At 46.0% G+C, this 13,382-nt stretch overlaps 1 protein-coding gene across 1 annotated transcript; it reads right to left on the minus strand.

The window, feature by feature from the left end:
* Nucleotides 1-297: 297 nt before the first annotated feature.
* Nucleotides 298-12,494, minus strand: LOC142391168 (NLR family CARD domain-containing protein 3-like). The gene is made up of 7 exons (XM_075476945.1): nucleotides 12,404-12,494; nucleotides 9,593-11,378; nucleotides 9,312-9,485; nucleotides 3,156-3,329; nucleotides 2,809-2,985; nucleotides 911-957; nucleotides 298-784 (listed from the first exon to the last, which is right to left on the minus strand). The coding sequence occupies exons 1-7, from the start codon at nucleotides 12,492-12,494 to the stop codon at nucleotides 447-449; spliced, it is 2,787 nt and encodes a 928-aa protein (XP_075333060.1). The 3' UTR covers nucleotides 298-446.
* Between the last annotated feature and the right edge of the window lie 888 nt (nucleotides 12,495-13,382).

Here is a 13,382-nt window from a genome sequence, read left to right on the forward strand (position 1 = left end):
AAGATGGGATGAAACTGAAACCTTAAGTATGAAAACGGATCACTTTGGCTTTCTTTATGCTCGCTCCTGTTTAGCAGCCACGTGTGGATGGGACGTGCCGTACTTTAAACGCTACACAAGCTCAGCTCGTGGCATCACTCACCCACAGGAACTACAGCTCAAAGCTGTTTTCAGTCATTTTGCTCATATTCTTCACTGGAGCTTTTATTTTCACACACACACTTGGCTTCTATTCATTCGGACGTGCTGCAGCGTGGAGATAAAACTATTTCCGGTGCAAATAAAAGCACAATTCAGGCAAATTCACTTCAGTTTTATTTTGACACCATATTTATAAATCACAACAAACATCACCTTAGGAGGCTTCTAAAGGTAAAGTCCTGAATTACAGCACTGATGGCAAAGCCCAGACATCCACTTATAGTTCAGGGTATCAAGCACACATTTCAGAAATATGCTTTCATGTTGACAAAGTAACCGCCATCAGAGCAGAACAGACTCCGGGACTGATCGTTCCATCCAAACGCACAGTCTCTGCCTCCTCCTCTCCTGCTGATTCCTCTGTAACTCACTGATATATTAACTCCTCCTCTCCACTCCACCTCCCAGTGACAGCGGCCAGTCAGAACATTTCCACACAGCAGCTGAGGACACCAGCCATGAAACCTGTCTGGATGATCAGGATATGACTGAACCTCCTCCACATGTGTCACCTTCCTGTTGCTGTCAGACAGTTTCAGGACTCTGTCCACTGTGTTTGTGTCGATTGTGAGTCTGCAGGAATCTGATGGAGAGAACAAACACAGTCCAGCTGCAGTTATTGATCCATCATCTGTTCACTTTGATCAATGAGTGATGTGACAGTGTGGCGATGGCTGGATGTCATGAATCAGATGAAGAACACACTCACACTTCCTCAGCCCTGGTGTCAGCCATCGTTCTCCAGCAGGCTCCACCCTGAAAGCAGGAGGGGGGTCAGAGCAGCATCAAAGATGAACATTACATGGCTCTCACACACACACTGTTCTACACTGAGAAAGGAACAGTCCAACATCTGGACACATCCACTGGAATGGAGCATCTCTAAAGTTTTGAGCTGTGGTTTTCATTCTTTGTTAATCCAGTCTCTCCTGGAGCAGAGATGACTGTGACAAAAGGCAAAAGGTTTATGTTGACTCTCGGTTAAAATGCATGATGAACAAACTCTGTAAGAGTAAATACTAGGGCTGGGTAACGATTAAAATATTTCATCTAATTTATTTATTTTAAATGTGCTGCCATATGAATGAAAGTGCCATAACATTTGATGCGCAAATCCATTTTTAACATCAGCATCTTTCTGTAGTTTTTATGTAGAAGCCTCGCTCCACTGTCTGTTTCCTTGAATGACTTGCTGCTATCAGTTGTGTGTTTTGCCTTTAAGTGATATTTTAGACTGGAACTACTACGCTGAGAAGACAATTCAACTTGGCAGTGTTTACAGATGACTTTGGTTCTGTCGACTCCGCCGTCTGGAAGAACTTTAAAATGAAAATGGCCGAGTAAAAGTTCCGTACCCTTCTCCATGTTTGGTGGATCCACCGATTACTTTCTTTTCCTGTTCCACAGCAGACAGCAGCAGACTTTTACAAAATAAAAGCCTGTGAGCAGCAGACTTTTACAGAATAAAAGCCTGTGAGCAACAGACTTTTACAAAATAAAAGCCTGTGAGCAACAGACTTTTACAAAATAAAAGCCTGTGAGCAGCAGACTTTTACAAAATAAAAGCCTGTGAGGCCGCCTCAACAATGGAGGCACGGAACATGGCCCATTCGGGCTCAATGTCCCCCACCTCCCACGGGACATGGTTGAAACTGTGCTGGAGGTGGGAGTTGAAACTCCTCCTGACAGGGGAGACATTCCCAACAGACCCTCACCATACGTTTGGGCCTGCCAGGTCTGACCGGCTTCCTCCCCCACCAGTGGAGCCAACTCACCATCAGGTGGTGATCAGTTGACAGCTCCGCCCCTCTCTTCACCCGAGTGTTCAGGACAGACGGCCGCAAGTCCGACGATACAACCACAAGGTCGATCATCGAGCTGCGGCCCAGGGTGTCCTGGTGCCAAGTGCACATATGGACACCCTTATGCCTGAACATGGTGTTCGTTATGGACAGTCCGTGACGAGCACAGAAGTCCAATAACAAAACACCCCTCTGATTCAGATCGGGGGGGCCGTTCCTCCCAATCACGCCCTTCCAGGTCTCACTGTCATTGCCCACGTGAGCATTGAAGTCCCCCAGCAGGACGAGGGAGTCTCCTGCAGGAGCACTCTCCAGTGCCTCCAGGTGGTCTTTTAATAAAGACCACCTTTTAATAAAGAGTTAACGCGATAATAACGAGTTAAATACTAAATAAATCAATTGTACTGTTACTAAATTTGGCAATTAAAATGCCAACAATTCATCAATGTCTAAATGCAAACCAAGAATTTTATGAGATCACATTTTTTCAGAGTTAATCAAGCACTTTCCATTCTTTTTTTACATTGTCAAATGCCAGCACATCCCCCGTTTTATACAGCAGCTGCATAATATCGGCACAAAAAAGACCTCCGTGCAAAGCTAGCACTTTGGTAATGCCACAGAGCAAAGAGAGGTGGCTCAGTGCAGCATCACTGTGTGCTTACAAAGAGAAGGCTGGATCTGTGGGATTAGCTGTGTGATAACGGTTTCATTGGTTAAAGCGGTGCGCCACACTGAAAAAAGATTACAGCAGAGAAACAAACAAAGTAAATGCTTCCAGCTCTTCCTCCTCTATCAGACAAACCTGAGAGTTTCCAGTTTGCAGTTTGGATCTTCCAGCCGATCAGTGAGCAGCTTCACTCCTGAGTCTCCTGGATGGTTGTAGCTCAGGTCCAGCTCTCTCAGATGGGATTTGGGGTTGGAGGTCACAGCTTCAGCCAGAGAAGCACAGCCTTCCTCTGTGATCAGACAGCCTGACAGGCTGTAAAAAAATAAATCTGGTGTGAAACCACTTCTGGTCTCTAATATGTCATATCCCCATGATAAAAGTTGAGAAAAATCAAGAAAAAATAGATTGTAAAATATTCTCAGAGGAATTGTAAACTGCTTAGTAAATTAGCTTAAAGGCTAAAACGTTGGATCAATACTGACCTTAGAGTTTTCAGTTTACAACAAGGACTCTCGAGTCCTGTAGACAGAAGCGTCGCTCCTGAATCCTGCAGGTCATTGTTAGTGAGGTCCAGCTGAATCAGACTCGAGGACTTAGAACTCAGAACTGAGGACAGAGCTTCACAGCTTCTCTCTGAGAGCTTACAGTCATTCAGCCTGTAAAGGTAACAATCAAATAAGACACAATTTACAATAAAAATGTTGTTGACTCTCAACATGAGTATAAACTCACCAAACAATTCATTCTCAAAACCTCTCAAGTTCTTGGAGTAAATTCCTAGATGTCCACCTGAGGAATCCCCTGCTGCTTCAGCTGGAAGATATAATCCTTCTGAGTCTTAAGTCATCGGCAGAGCCTCCACCCACCTGACTGTGCCTGGTAGACCTCTAAAGCAAAGTGCCCAGAAGGCACCTTTGTCAGGTCAACTAGCATGTCTCTAATATGGAGAAGCAGCAGGGAAAGTAGAAACACTCTAGAATTTCTGAACCTCACACCCAATTTCAAGTAAGATCCGTCAACCTGCTGACAACAGTTATTTCAATCTATATAATTAGCAGTCTTGCTCTTGGTGTCAATACCCTTATTCAATAGCCAAGCGAATGTGCAAATGTAGAACCGGTGATTAATCAAAACCTTTGCTTTACGGCTCAGCTTTTTCTTCTCTCTTTGTACACCAACTCTCTTTGTACAGTTTCGAGGCTAAGAAAAACCTATGTTGTTCCATTACTTCTAAACGGGACCCTGAAATACTACAAATAGTCCACCTGAGAAAAATAAATCAATCAGTTCTCTCATCTTGGTAAGGCTGATTAGCATTCCGAGTATCAGTGGTGTTTCTGCTATGGTGCAAAAAAACATGATTTGCAAGAAGAGGTTATGTAACCACCTGATCTTAAAGCTGCAGTCTGCAACTCTTTTTCAAGCATAATGCCTGGAACTGTCCGGGGATTCTGAAAGTAGTACATTAAATACCCCAATACAAAAAAAATGAGTTCTCTAGGTCCCCTATATGTCCCGCTAGGTCCCTCCAAAGCCAGCAGGTTTGTTTACAAAATTGCAGACCGGACCGTTAAAAGGTAACCAATCAGGTTACGAGCTGGGCTCTGCTGCCTGTCAATCACCGATTGTGCACGCGCGATACAAGGTAGGCTCGTCCCCACGCTTATTTATCTAGACTATTGAACTTCATTACGGGCTAGTCTACTTACTGTGTCTTCCATGATCGCAAATGACAGGTGAGTTGATGAATGAGGAGTCGTGTAAGCGCATACGTGCACGAGTTCTCATGTGTTTTGATGGGGCGGGACAGGAAGTTGAATAACTTTTTATTTTTCGGTTAAAAAATAAGCATTTCTTGCATTTTGCGACTACGGAGGTCACCGTTTTCAACTTCAAGCGTTCTGATAGATCATGTAAACTCTTAAAATGCCAAAAATTAGGACTTTACGTATGACAACAACAAATCCTGCAGACTGCAGCTTTAATGTCCGATGCTTCCCTTACCATGGCTATGCCAAAGAATTCTGCCAGTGAAAACCATGAACAGGAGCAGAAACAAAGTGCAGCACTGGTGAAGTTCAACACTAACACTGACTTAATGCTGACCATATAAACACAGCCCTCACTCTGAATCATAATACTTTTCCAGATTAGCATTAAAAATTAAATTTGGTTTGGATGACGCCTCTGAGGAAGCACCACCTTATGATGGTGGATCCCGAGAGCTGTTTTGTCATGGGCGTGAGCCTTGTATAGTCTCCCTAGGCAAATTGGTTTTAGGGAGGAGCCAGACAAATAGCGAAAAATAAAGACCTTTTCAGAGAACCCCACCTTCTTAAAGTCCCTGGGTGGAGTCCTGGAGGTGGTACCAAATGGGGATTCCACTGTTTCTCTGGGAGACTTCAATACCAATATGGGAATGGATGAAATGAACTGGAGGGGTATGGTTCTAGATCTGACCCGAGAGCTGTTTTGTTCTTGGACTTCTGTACAAGTCATGGATTGGCCATAACAAACACCATGTTCAAGCATAAGGTGGTCCATAAGTGTTCTTACTACAAGGGCATCTTAGGTCAAATGTCAATTTCATAGTCGTATCATTAGACCTGCTGGTGTTTGTCTTAAACACAGGGGTGAAAATCTCACCTGATCACCATCTAATAGTGAGTTGGATCCGGTGGCAGGGAAGACTGCCTGGTAAACCCGAATAAGCAGTGAGGGTGAACTGGGAAAGTCTGGTGGAAGCCCCTGTCTGGAAGATCTTCAACTCACACCTTTAGGATTTTTTTTTAATTCTATTTATCTATTTTTTTTTACATGTACTGAGAGAGGACGCGCTGACGGGCAACAGTTGAGGGAAACCTTAAAGCTAAAGTAGGAGGCTTCTAGGGCACGGTCATCCCAGGGCTTACCTAAAACAGCCGACTGGTACGGAAAGGCCACAGCATCGGTGGCTACAGAAACTAAAACATGGGTGTGAGAGAAATTTGGCAAGGCCATGGAGAAGGATTTCCTTTAGGAATTTTTGGACCTCCGCTAGCAGCAGATGCTAGCAAACAATGCTTTCTCATCAACAGTGATGGACCAAGCCGGAGATGTACACAGCGTAACTCGTAGTAATGCATGTGTACCATTAATTACTGCGTTTAAACATTTTGGATATATTCACCTCATTAAACAGTTGTACTGGGAGACCTCCATCTTTATAAGAAACATGCCGATAATGTAGCGTTAGCACACCGAGAGCTAGTAGGGGACCGGTGTTGTATTGGAAAGACACCTTATCCACACAGCTGCAGGTTGATGAGTTACAGAACGGAACTGTTCAGCTAGAAAGTTTCAGCTAACAAAGTAATGTGGGAACAATAATGTTCATCTTTCAGAAAGTAACAGCAATAACTCCTCAGAAGTTGGTGTATATCATCTTCATTAGCTAAGCTGTTAGCGTTAGCTGCTGCTAAAGGAGCAGCAATAACTCCTTAGAAGCTGGTTTACGTCACCTTCATTAGCTAAGCTGCTAAAGAAGAAAATAACTCAATAAATAAACCAGGAGGAATTATTTCTCAGATGCTTCCATTTCCCTGCTCTTTCAACTCTGAGAGTTGGAACTGATCCCTCTTTGTCGCTCAGTTTCTTCAGTCCAGCGTTGAAATGGACCAAGTTGTGGAATTGTAGGGGCCATGTGTGGGTGTGGCTGTGGTGTGCACGCCTGGTTGGTGCTTTGGTGATGGGTGTGTCACTCTAGGTGTGTGTTCTGTGGTTACAAATAGTTTTACTTACCTGTGCGCATGACCTGACTTGGAGGATGTAGTAATGGGGTGAGCTCGGGGGTGAAATGTTTTGTTGACCGCAAACAGCTATGAAATATGCTTCATAGAGACCCAGTCCCTTCCCCTCTCCTTCATTCTGCTGCCCCTGATCTTCTTCCTTACCTGACCCACCTCATTAACACGTCTTTGACATCAGGCTCTTTTCCTTCTGCTTTCAAGACTGCCAGAGTCACTCCTCTAAAGAAACCAGCTCATGACCCTTCAGAGATCAAGAATTACAGACCGGACGAATAACCGACATCCCTTCTACCCTTTCTGTCCAAAACTCTTACCTCCACCAGAACAACCTTTTGGACCCTCACCAGTCCGGGTTCAAGGTGGGCCCCTCACCTGAGACGGCCCTCCTAGCAGTAACTGAGTCACTCCAAACTGCTGGAGCTAACTCTCTCTCCTCTGTCCTGATTCTCCTGGACCTGTCTGCAGCATCTGACACAGTGAACCACCACATCCATCTCTCTACCCTGGAGGGAATGGGGGTTTCTGGCTCTGCACTGTCCATGTTCTCATCCTACCTGACAGATTGCTCCTACCAGGTAACACTGAGAGGGTCTGTGTCGAAGCCACGTAGGCTCACCACTGGGGTTCCCCAAGGTTCGGTCCTGGGTCCTCTTCTTTTCTCCCTCTACACATCATCTCTTGGTTCTATCATCCACTCCCATAACTTTTCCTACCACTGCTATGCAGATGACACCCAGCTGGTTCTATCTTTTCTCCCTTATGACACCCAAGTGGAGGCATTGCTGCATGCCTGGCAGACATCTCGGGGTGGATGTCGATGCACCACCTTAAGCTCAACCTGGAGATGGTGTTTCTCCCAGGGAAGGGCTGCCAGTATGAGACCTGGCCATCACTATGGATGACTCCGTGGTGACGTCAGCTCGGACTGCGAGGAATCTGGGTGTGACCCCGGACGACCGACTGTCTTTCTGGGCAAAAATGGCATCAGTGACCCGTTCCTGCCGATTCCTCCTCTACAACATCTGGAAGATTCGCCCCTTCCTCACCGACAAGACAGCGCAGGTGCTCATCCAGGCTCTTGTCATCTCCCGCCTGGACTACTGCAGCTCGCTCCTTGCTGGCGCGCCGGCTTCTGCCATCAGACATCTGGAGCTGGTTCAGAAAGTTGCTGCTCGTCTGGTGTTCAACCTCCCCAAGTTCTCCCACACCACTCCCCTTCTCCACTCTCTACATTGGCTCCCTGTAGCTGCAGCATCCAGTTTCAGACGCTGCTCCTTCATACCTCCAGGCTGTGGTTGAGCCCTACACCCCCGCCCGACCACTTCGCTCTGCGGCCTCCAGGCGCCTGGCTGCCCCGTCAATCAAGGGTCCCTGCGCACGATCGACACGGTCATGGCTTTTCTCTGTTCTGGCACCCCGATGGTGGAACGATCTCCTGGATGATGTCAGGACAGCTGAGTCGCTGCCCATCTTTGGCCGCAGGCTGAAAACCCATCTCTTCAGGAAACACTGCCTTGATCCGCCCTCTTAGGACATCTCCTGTTTCGTTCCAGCTTCCTACGCACTTATTTGTTTCCTAAATTGTCTTTTTCCCATTTGTCTAGGTACCTAACTTACTGCACTTACTCTAGCACTTGTCAAGATCTTAGCTGTTTGGTTTTGGAAGGAAATGCACTTGTGATTTCTTGTGACCTGAAGTTCTTTTGCCTACCCATGTGGAACACATTTATTGTAAGTCGCTTTGGATAAAAGCGTCTGCAGAATGACCGTAATGTAATGTAATGTAATGTAAGTGACTCATATTTCAAGTCTTCTATGTATGTTTTTTGGTTCCTTGCATACGCTGAATAATATTTGATGGATTATGCTACGTTATGACATGGAAAAAAAAAGAAACAAGAGACCAAGAAGTTACATCTTAGTGCGCGCCATCAGTTATCTCCCGTGTTTAGCCTACCGTGACAGCTGAGTAAAATTGGTTTGGACGGTTAGCCGCAATAGGGATGAAAAGTGGTTGCTGCACATACATACACCTCTTTTGCTAACTCTGCTGGAACGTTACCTGCAACCTTAGAGGGATTGCATCAAACCTCGTCTCTGGACCTTAAGAGTGGTGAGCCCTCATGGCCTTTGACGTCACTATTTTGGGTACATAGGACGTAGGAAGTCCAAAATCTGATCCAATAGCATTACCACCTCCACCTGCAATCCTAGAGAATTTGCAACAGACTCATTTTCTGTATATTGTGGGTAGTGGACCTAAAACACCCTCGGAAATTCCTATGTAAGGCTGGGCCTGAGCAGACTCTGCAGTCAACCTAGCCAAAAGATGCTCTACCAATAGGACCAGTGGGTCCCTGTTTCTCTGTTCTGGATTTACTCATGACAATGCCCTTATCACCCGGGTCACTAGGGGGTCTAAGAGATCATGTTTCCCTGGATAACCCAAGCCTATTTCAAGTGGAAGACCCTGTCAGGAGCATTTAACCCCAGACAATAGAGCCATTAGGATAAATAGACCAAACCAATGCTTATGCCACATACCCTGTCCACTAGATCACAACCTAAAACAAACTGCATTTTAATTATGGGTCAAATATAAAAGGGGTTGAAATTTGTTATGTGATACAAAAGGATAAGCATCTATATGACGGTGGAGAGTTGTTAGTTTGGGCAATGATGTAATCTCACTTAGTTTGATGATGTGGTAGTTGACTTGAATTACAACAAGACTGAATGAAGATATAGAAATTCCCATTATACTATGTCAAAGCTTTGATGATTTTTTCTGTATAAAATAATGGCCGTTTTTTTCTTTTTATCATATTTAAGAAACTTAATTACTCTGACCTGAGAGTTTCCAGTGAACAAGAAGGACTCTTCAGTCCAGCAGACAGCTGCTTCACTCCTGAATCCTTCAGGCTGTTGTGACTCAGGTCCAGTTCCTTCAGACTTGAAGCCTGGGAGCTGAGGGCTGAGGACAGAGCTGCACAGCTTCTTTCTGAGAGGTTACAGAAACTCAGACTGGAAGAAAAAGAAAATATACTAAACTACTACTTCCTACTTTTTTTTCTCTTGAAAAGATGATGAAGTCCTTATATAATAATGAAGAAATCCAACAATGTACTTACAGAGCTCTCTTTGATGCTTTGATAATAGGCAGCAGCCTCAGAAGAGCCTCCTCTGAAGGAGAGTATTTCTTCAGGTCAAACTCATCCAGATGTTGTCCTGATGACAGTAAGATGAAGACCAGAGCTGACCACTGAGCAGGAGACAGTTTATCTGTGGAGAGACTTCCTGAACTCAGGGCCTGTTGGATCTCCTCCACCAGAGAACGATCATTCAGTTCATTCAGACAGTGGAACAGATTGATGCTTCTCTCTGCAGACAGATTCTCACTGATCTTCTCCTTGATGTAATCAACTGTTTCCTGATTGGTCTGTGAGCTACATTCTGTCTGTCTTAACAGGCCACGTAGAAGCTTTTGATTGCCCTGCATTGAAAGACCCAGGAGGAAGCGGACGAACAGGTCCAGGTGTCCATCTGAAGTCTGTAATGCTTTGTCAACAGCACTCATGTAGACGTCAGTCTCTGCTGATTCATCTTCTTTTGTTTCAGAGAGCCAGGATGTTTTTTGTTCTCCCATCAGGTTGAGTCCAGAGTTGATGAAGGTCAGATGCACATGAAGAGCAGCCAGAAACTCCTGAACACTCAGATGGATGAAGCAGAACACCTTCTCCTGGTACAGCCCTCTCTCCTCTCTAAAGATCTGTGTGAACACTCCTGAGTACACTGAGGCTGCTGAGATATCGATGCCACACTCTGTCAGGTCTGATTCATAGAAGATCAGGTTTCCTTTCTGCAGCTGCTCAAAAGCCAGTTTTCCCAGAGACTCAATCATCTCCCTGCTCTCTGGACTCCAGTGTGGATCTGTCTCACTTCTTACATCGTACTTGAGCTTCTTCACTTTGGCCTGAACCACCAGGAAGTGGATGTACATCTCAGTCAGGGTGCTGGGCAGCTCTGCTCCCTCTCTGGTGTCCAACACATCCTCCAGAACTGTAGCAGTGATCCAGCAGAAGACCGGGATGTGGCACATGATGTGGAGGCTTCGGGATGTCTGGATGTGGGAGATGATCCTGCTGGCCTGCTCTGAATCTCTGAATCTCTTCCTGAAGTACTCCTCCTTCTGAGGGTCAGTGAACCCTCTGACCTCTGTCACCATGCCGACACAGCCAGCAGGGATCTGATTGGCTGCTGCGGGTCGTGTGGTTATCCAGAGGCGAGCAGAGGGAAGCAGCTTCCCCCTGATGAGGTTTGTCAGCAGCACATCCACTGAGGTGGGCTCTGTAGCATCAGTCAGGGGCTCCTTGCTGTGGAAGTCCAGAGGAAGTCGACACTCATCCAGACCGTCAAAGATGAACACAACCTGGAACTGTTCAAAGCTGCAGATTCCTGCTGCTTTGGTCTCAGTAAAGAAGTGATGAACAAGTTCCACCAAGCTGAACTTTCTCTCTCTCAGCACATTCAGCTCTCTGAAAGTGAATGGAAACATGAAGTGGATGTCCTGGTTGGCTTTGCCTTCAGCCCAGTCCAGAGTGAACTTCTGTGTTAAGACTGTTTTCCCAATGCCAGCCACTCCCTTTGTCAGCACTGTTCTGATTGGTTCATCTCTTCCAGGTGGGCCTTTAAAGATGTCTTCTTGTCTGATGGATGTTTCTGCTCTGCCTGCTTTCCTGGATGCTGCTTCAATCTGTCTGACCTCATGTTCATCATTGACCTCTCCGGTCCCTCCCTCTGTGATGTAGAGCTCTGTGTAGATCTGATTCAGAAGGGTTGGCTTTCCTGCTTTAGGAATCCCCTCAAACACACACTGGAACTTCTTCTTCAGGGCAGATTTAACTTTACGTCCACAAACTGTAAACTTGTAAAATTAGAGCATTCTCTAGGTAACACAGTAACATCTTTTAACATGTAATCAATTTTAACAACAATTTCAATATGAAATAATGCATACATTTTACTAAATAACATCATGAATTAAACGCTTGCCGACGATCTTGCTAGCAAACGATCTTGCTAGCAAACGATCTTGCTAGCAAACGATCTTGCTAGCAAACATTCTTGCTAGCAAACGATCTTGCTAGCAAACATTCTTGCTAGCAAACGATCTTGCTAGCAAACGAACTTTTTCTTTTTTTCCTCTCTTTGCTTTAAAAGATACAAAAATAAAGCAACATTTTTTTTTTTTTTTAATACTTTATTTTTTAAATACGCTAGCAAACGATCTTGCTAGCCATTAGCTTCACATATCATTGATATCACTCACCGGAGTTTCCACAGTAAGCTACCATTATCCAGCCCCGTCAATGTCAGCGATATACACCATGCAGCACTCCCTCTCGCACACTTTATCCTCGATTCTTTTTTTCTTTAGAATTTCCTCTGTGCTTTGCATCTCACCGCTCACATGGCTGGGCTCTCTCCTTATGCTCGGTTTGTTTTTTCCTTCCTCGTGCTTGTCCCTCACACACAAGCGCCGCCAAGGATCAAAAATTCACTGGCGCAGCATTAATCTATGCGTGAGCCGTAGCTACACTTTCAGTGTGCGGGTCCCACCTTCACCCACAGCTCATCGCCCACTTCAGTCTGATGCCAAATCGCGTGCTGATCAATTTCAACCTGTTTAGCTTTTCAAACAACTATTCAAACTATAACTTTCATACAGTTTAACTGCCAGAAAGAAATGATCCCTTAAAATGTAGGAAAACGTGTCCTCTTTCACACAAAGTCACGCTCATTGAGCTCTGCCGCACATTTTTCTTACAAATTGCCTCTGAGCCCAGAGGTCGCCTCTACTTTCTGAACAGCGAGCGTTTGTTGGAGACAGTGGAGCGCAGCCTAAGTCATAGTGCAATTTTAAGCAGCCAAAGTGAGCGCACCTGTCAGAGACACAGGCGAGCCGCACGCGCTCCTGTTCCCGGGGCAACGCCTCGTTAGCCGGCTGTCACACATCAGCAGTGACGTCAGCATGCTGAGAGACACGATGGGTTAGACTTTGCTCAAAATAAAGTTCCAAAAAGTCACAAAAATAACACTTTTCTTTCTTTCTTTCAGACATTTCAATGTCCAATAAACTTCAAAACAGCCTAGACGTAACGATACCGCAGCGCCGCGGATCTTCGGCCGGTCTCGGGTAGCCGGCTTCGGCCGGTGCGGAGAGCCGTTCGTGACGGGGCTGGGGTGCGGCCGGAGGACGGTCGCCCCTCTCCTATCGCGCACCGCATGTTTGTGGAGAACCTGCTGCTAAATCACTTGCAGAGGCCCTGGAGCCTGGTGACTCTTAAAAAAAATAAAATAAAAAATTACATGGAGCTCTGGTCGGGAAGGACCAGAGTCCATGCCCGGGAAGGGCTGCTTGAGTTCAGGTGAGTGTGCCTGGACCAGGCAGCCTGGTGACTAAAAAAAAAAGTGTTTTATAGTACCAGGGGCGTGGAGCTCCAGGGGGTGCGGACTGGATCGTTAGGCCGGGGAGGGGTGCTTAAGTGTGGGTACACAGGTGTGGATGGAGGGCCTGGAGCCCGGTTCTTTTTTTTTTTATAGTACCAGGGGCGTGGAGCTCCAGGGGGTGCGGACTGGATCGTTAGGCCGGGGAGGGGTGCTTAAGTGTGGGTACACAGGTGTGGATGGAGGGCCTGGTGCTCGGTTCTTTATAATCTTTTTTTCTTCTTTTTACAATACCAGGGGCGTGGAGCTCCAGGGGGTGCGGACTGGATTCTTAGGCCGGGGAGGGGTGCTTAAGTGTGGGTACACAGGTGTGGATGGAGGGCCTGGAGCTCGGTTCTTTATAATCTTTTTTTCTTCTTTTTACAATACCAGGGGCGTGGAGCTCCAGGGGGTGCGGACTGGATTCTTAGGCCG

This window comes from Odontesthes bonariensis, chromosome 11, assembly GCF_027942865.1.
Source record: "Odontesthes bonariensis isolate fOdoBon6 chromosome 11, fOdoBon6.hap1, whole genome shotgun sequence".
Classification (NCBI taxonomy): domain Eukaryota; kingdom Metazoa; phylum Chordata; class Actinopteri; order Atheriniformes; family Atherinopsidae; genus Odontesthes; species Odontesthes bonariensis.

Excerpts from the sequence above, each read along its gene's own strand:
- LOC142391168 (XM_075476945.1), bottom strand. The coding sequence starts at position 12,494 with ATGCTGACGTCACTGCTGATGTGTGACAGCCGGCTAACGAGGCGTTGC. Across the intron at positions 11,379-12,403 it reads CTCGCCTGTGTCTCTGACAG|TTTGTGGACGTAAAGTTAAA; the intron begins GTGCGCTCACTT and ends ACAAGTTTACAG. Across the intron at positions 9,486-9,592 it reads AAAGCATCAAAGAGAGCTCT|TCTGAGTTTCTGTAACCTCT; the intron begins GTAAGTACATTG and ends TTTTTCTTCCAG.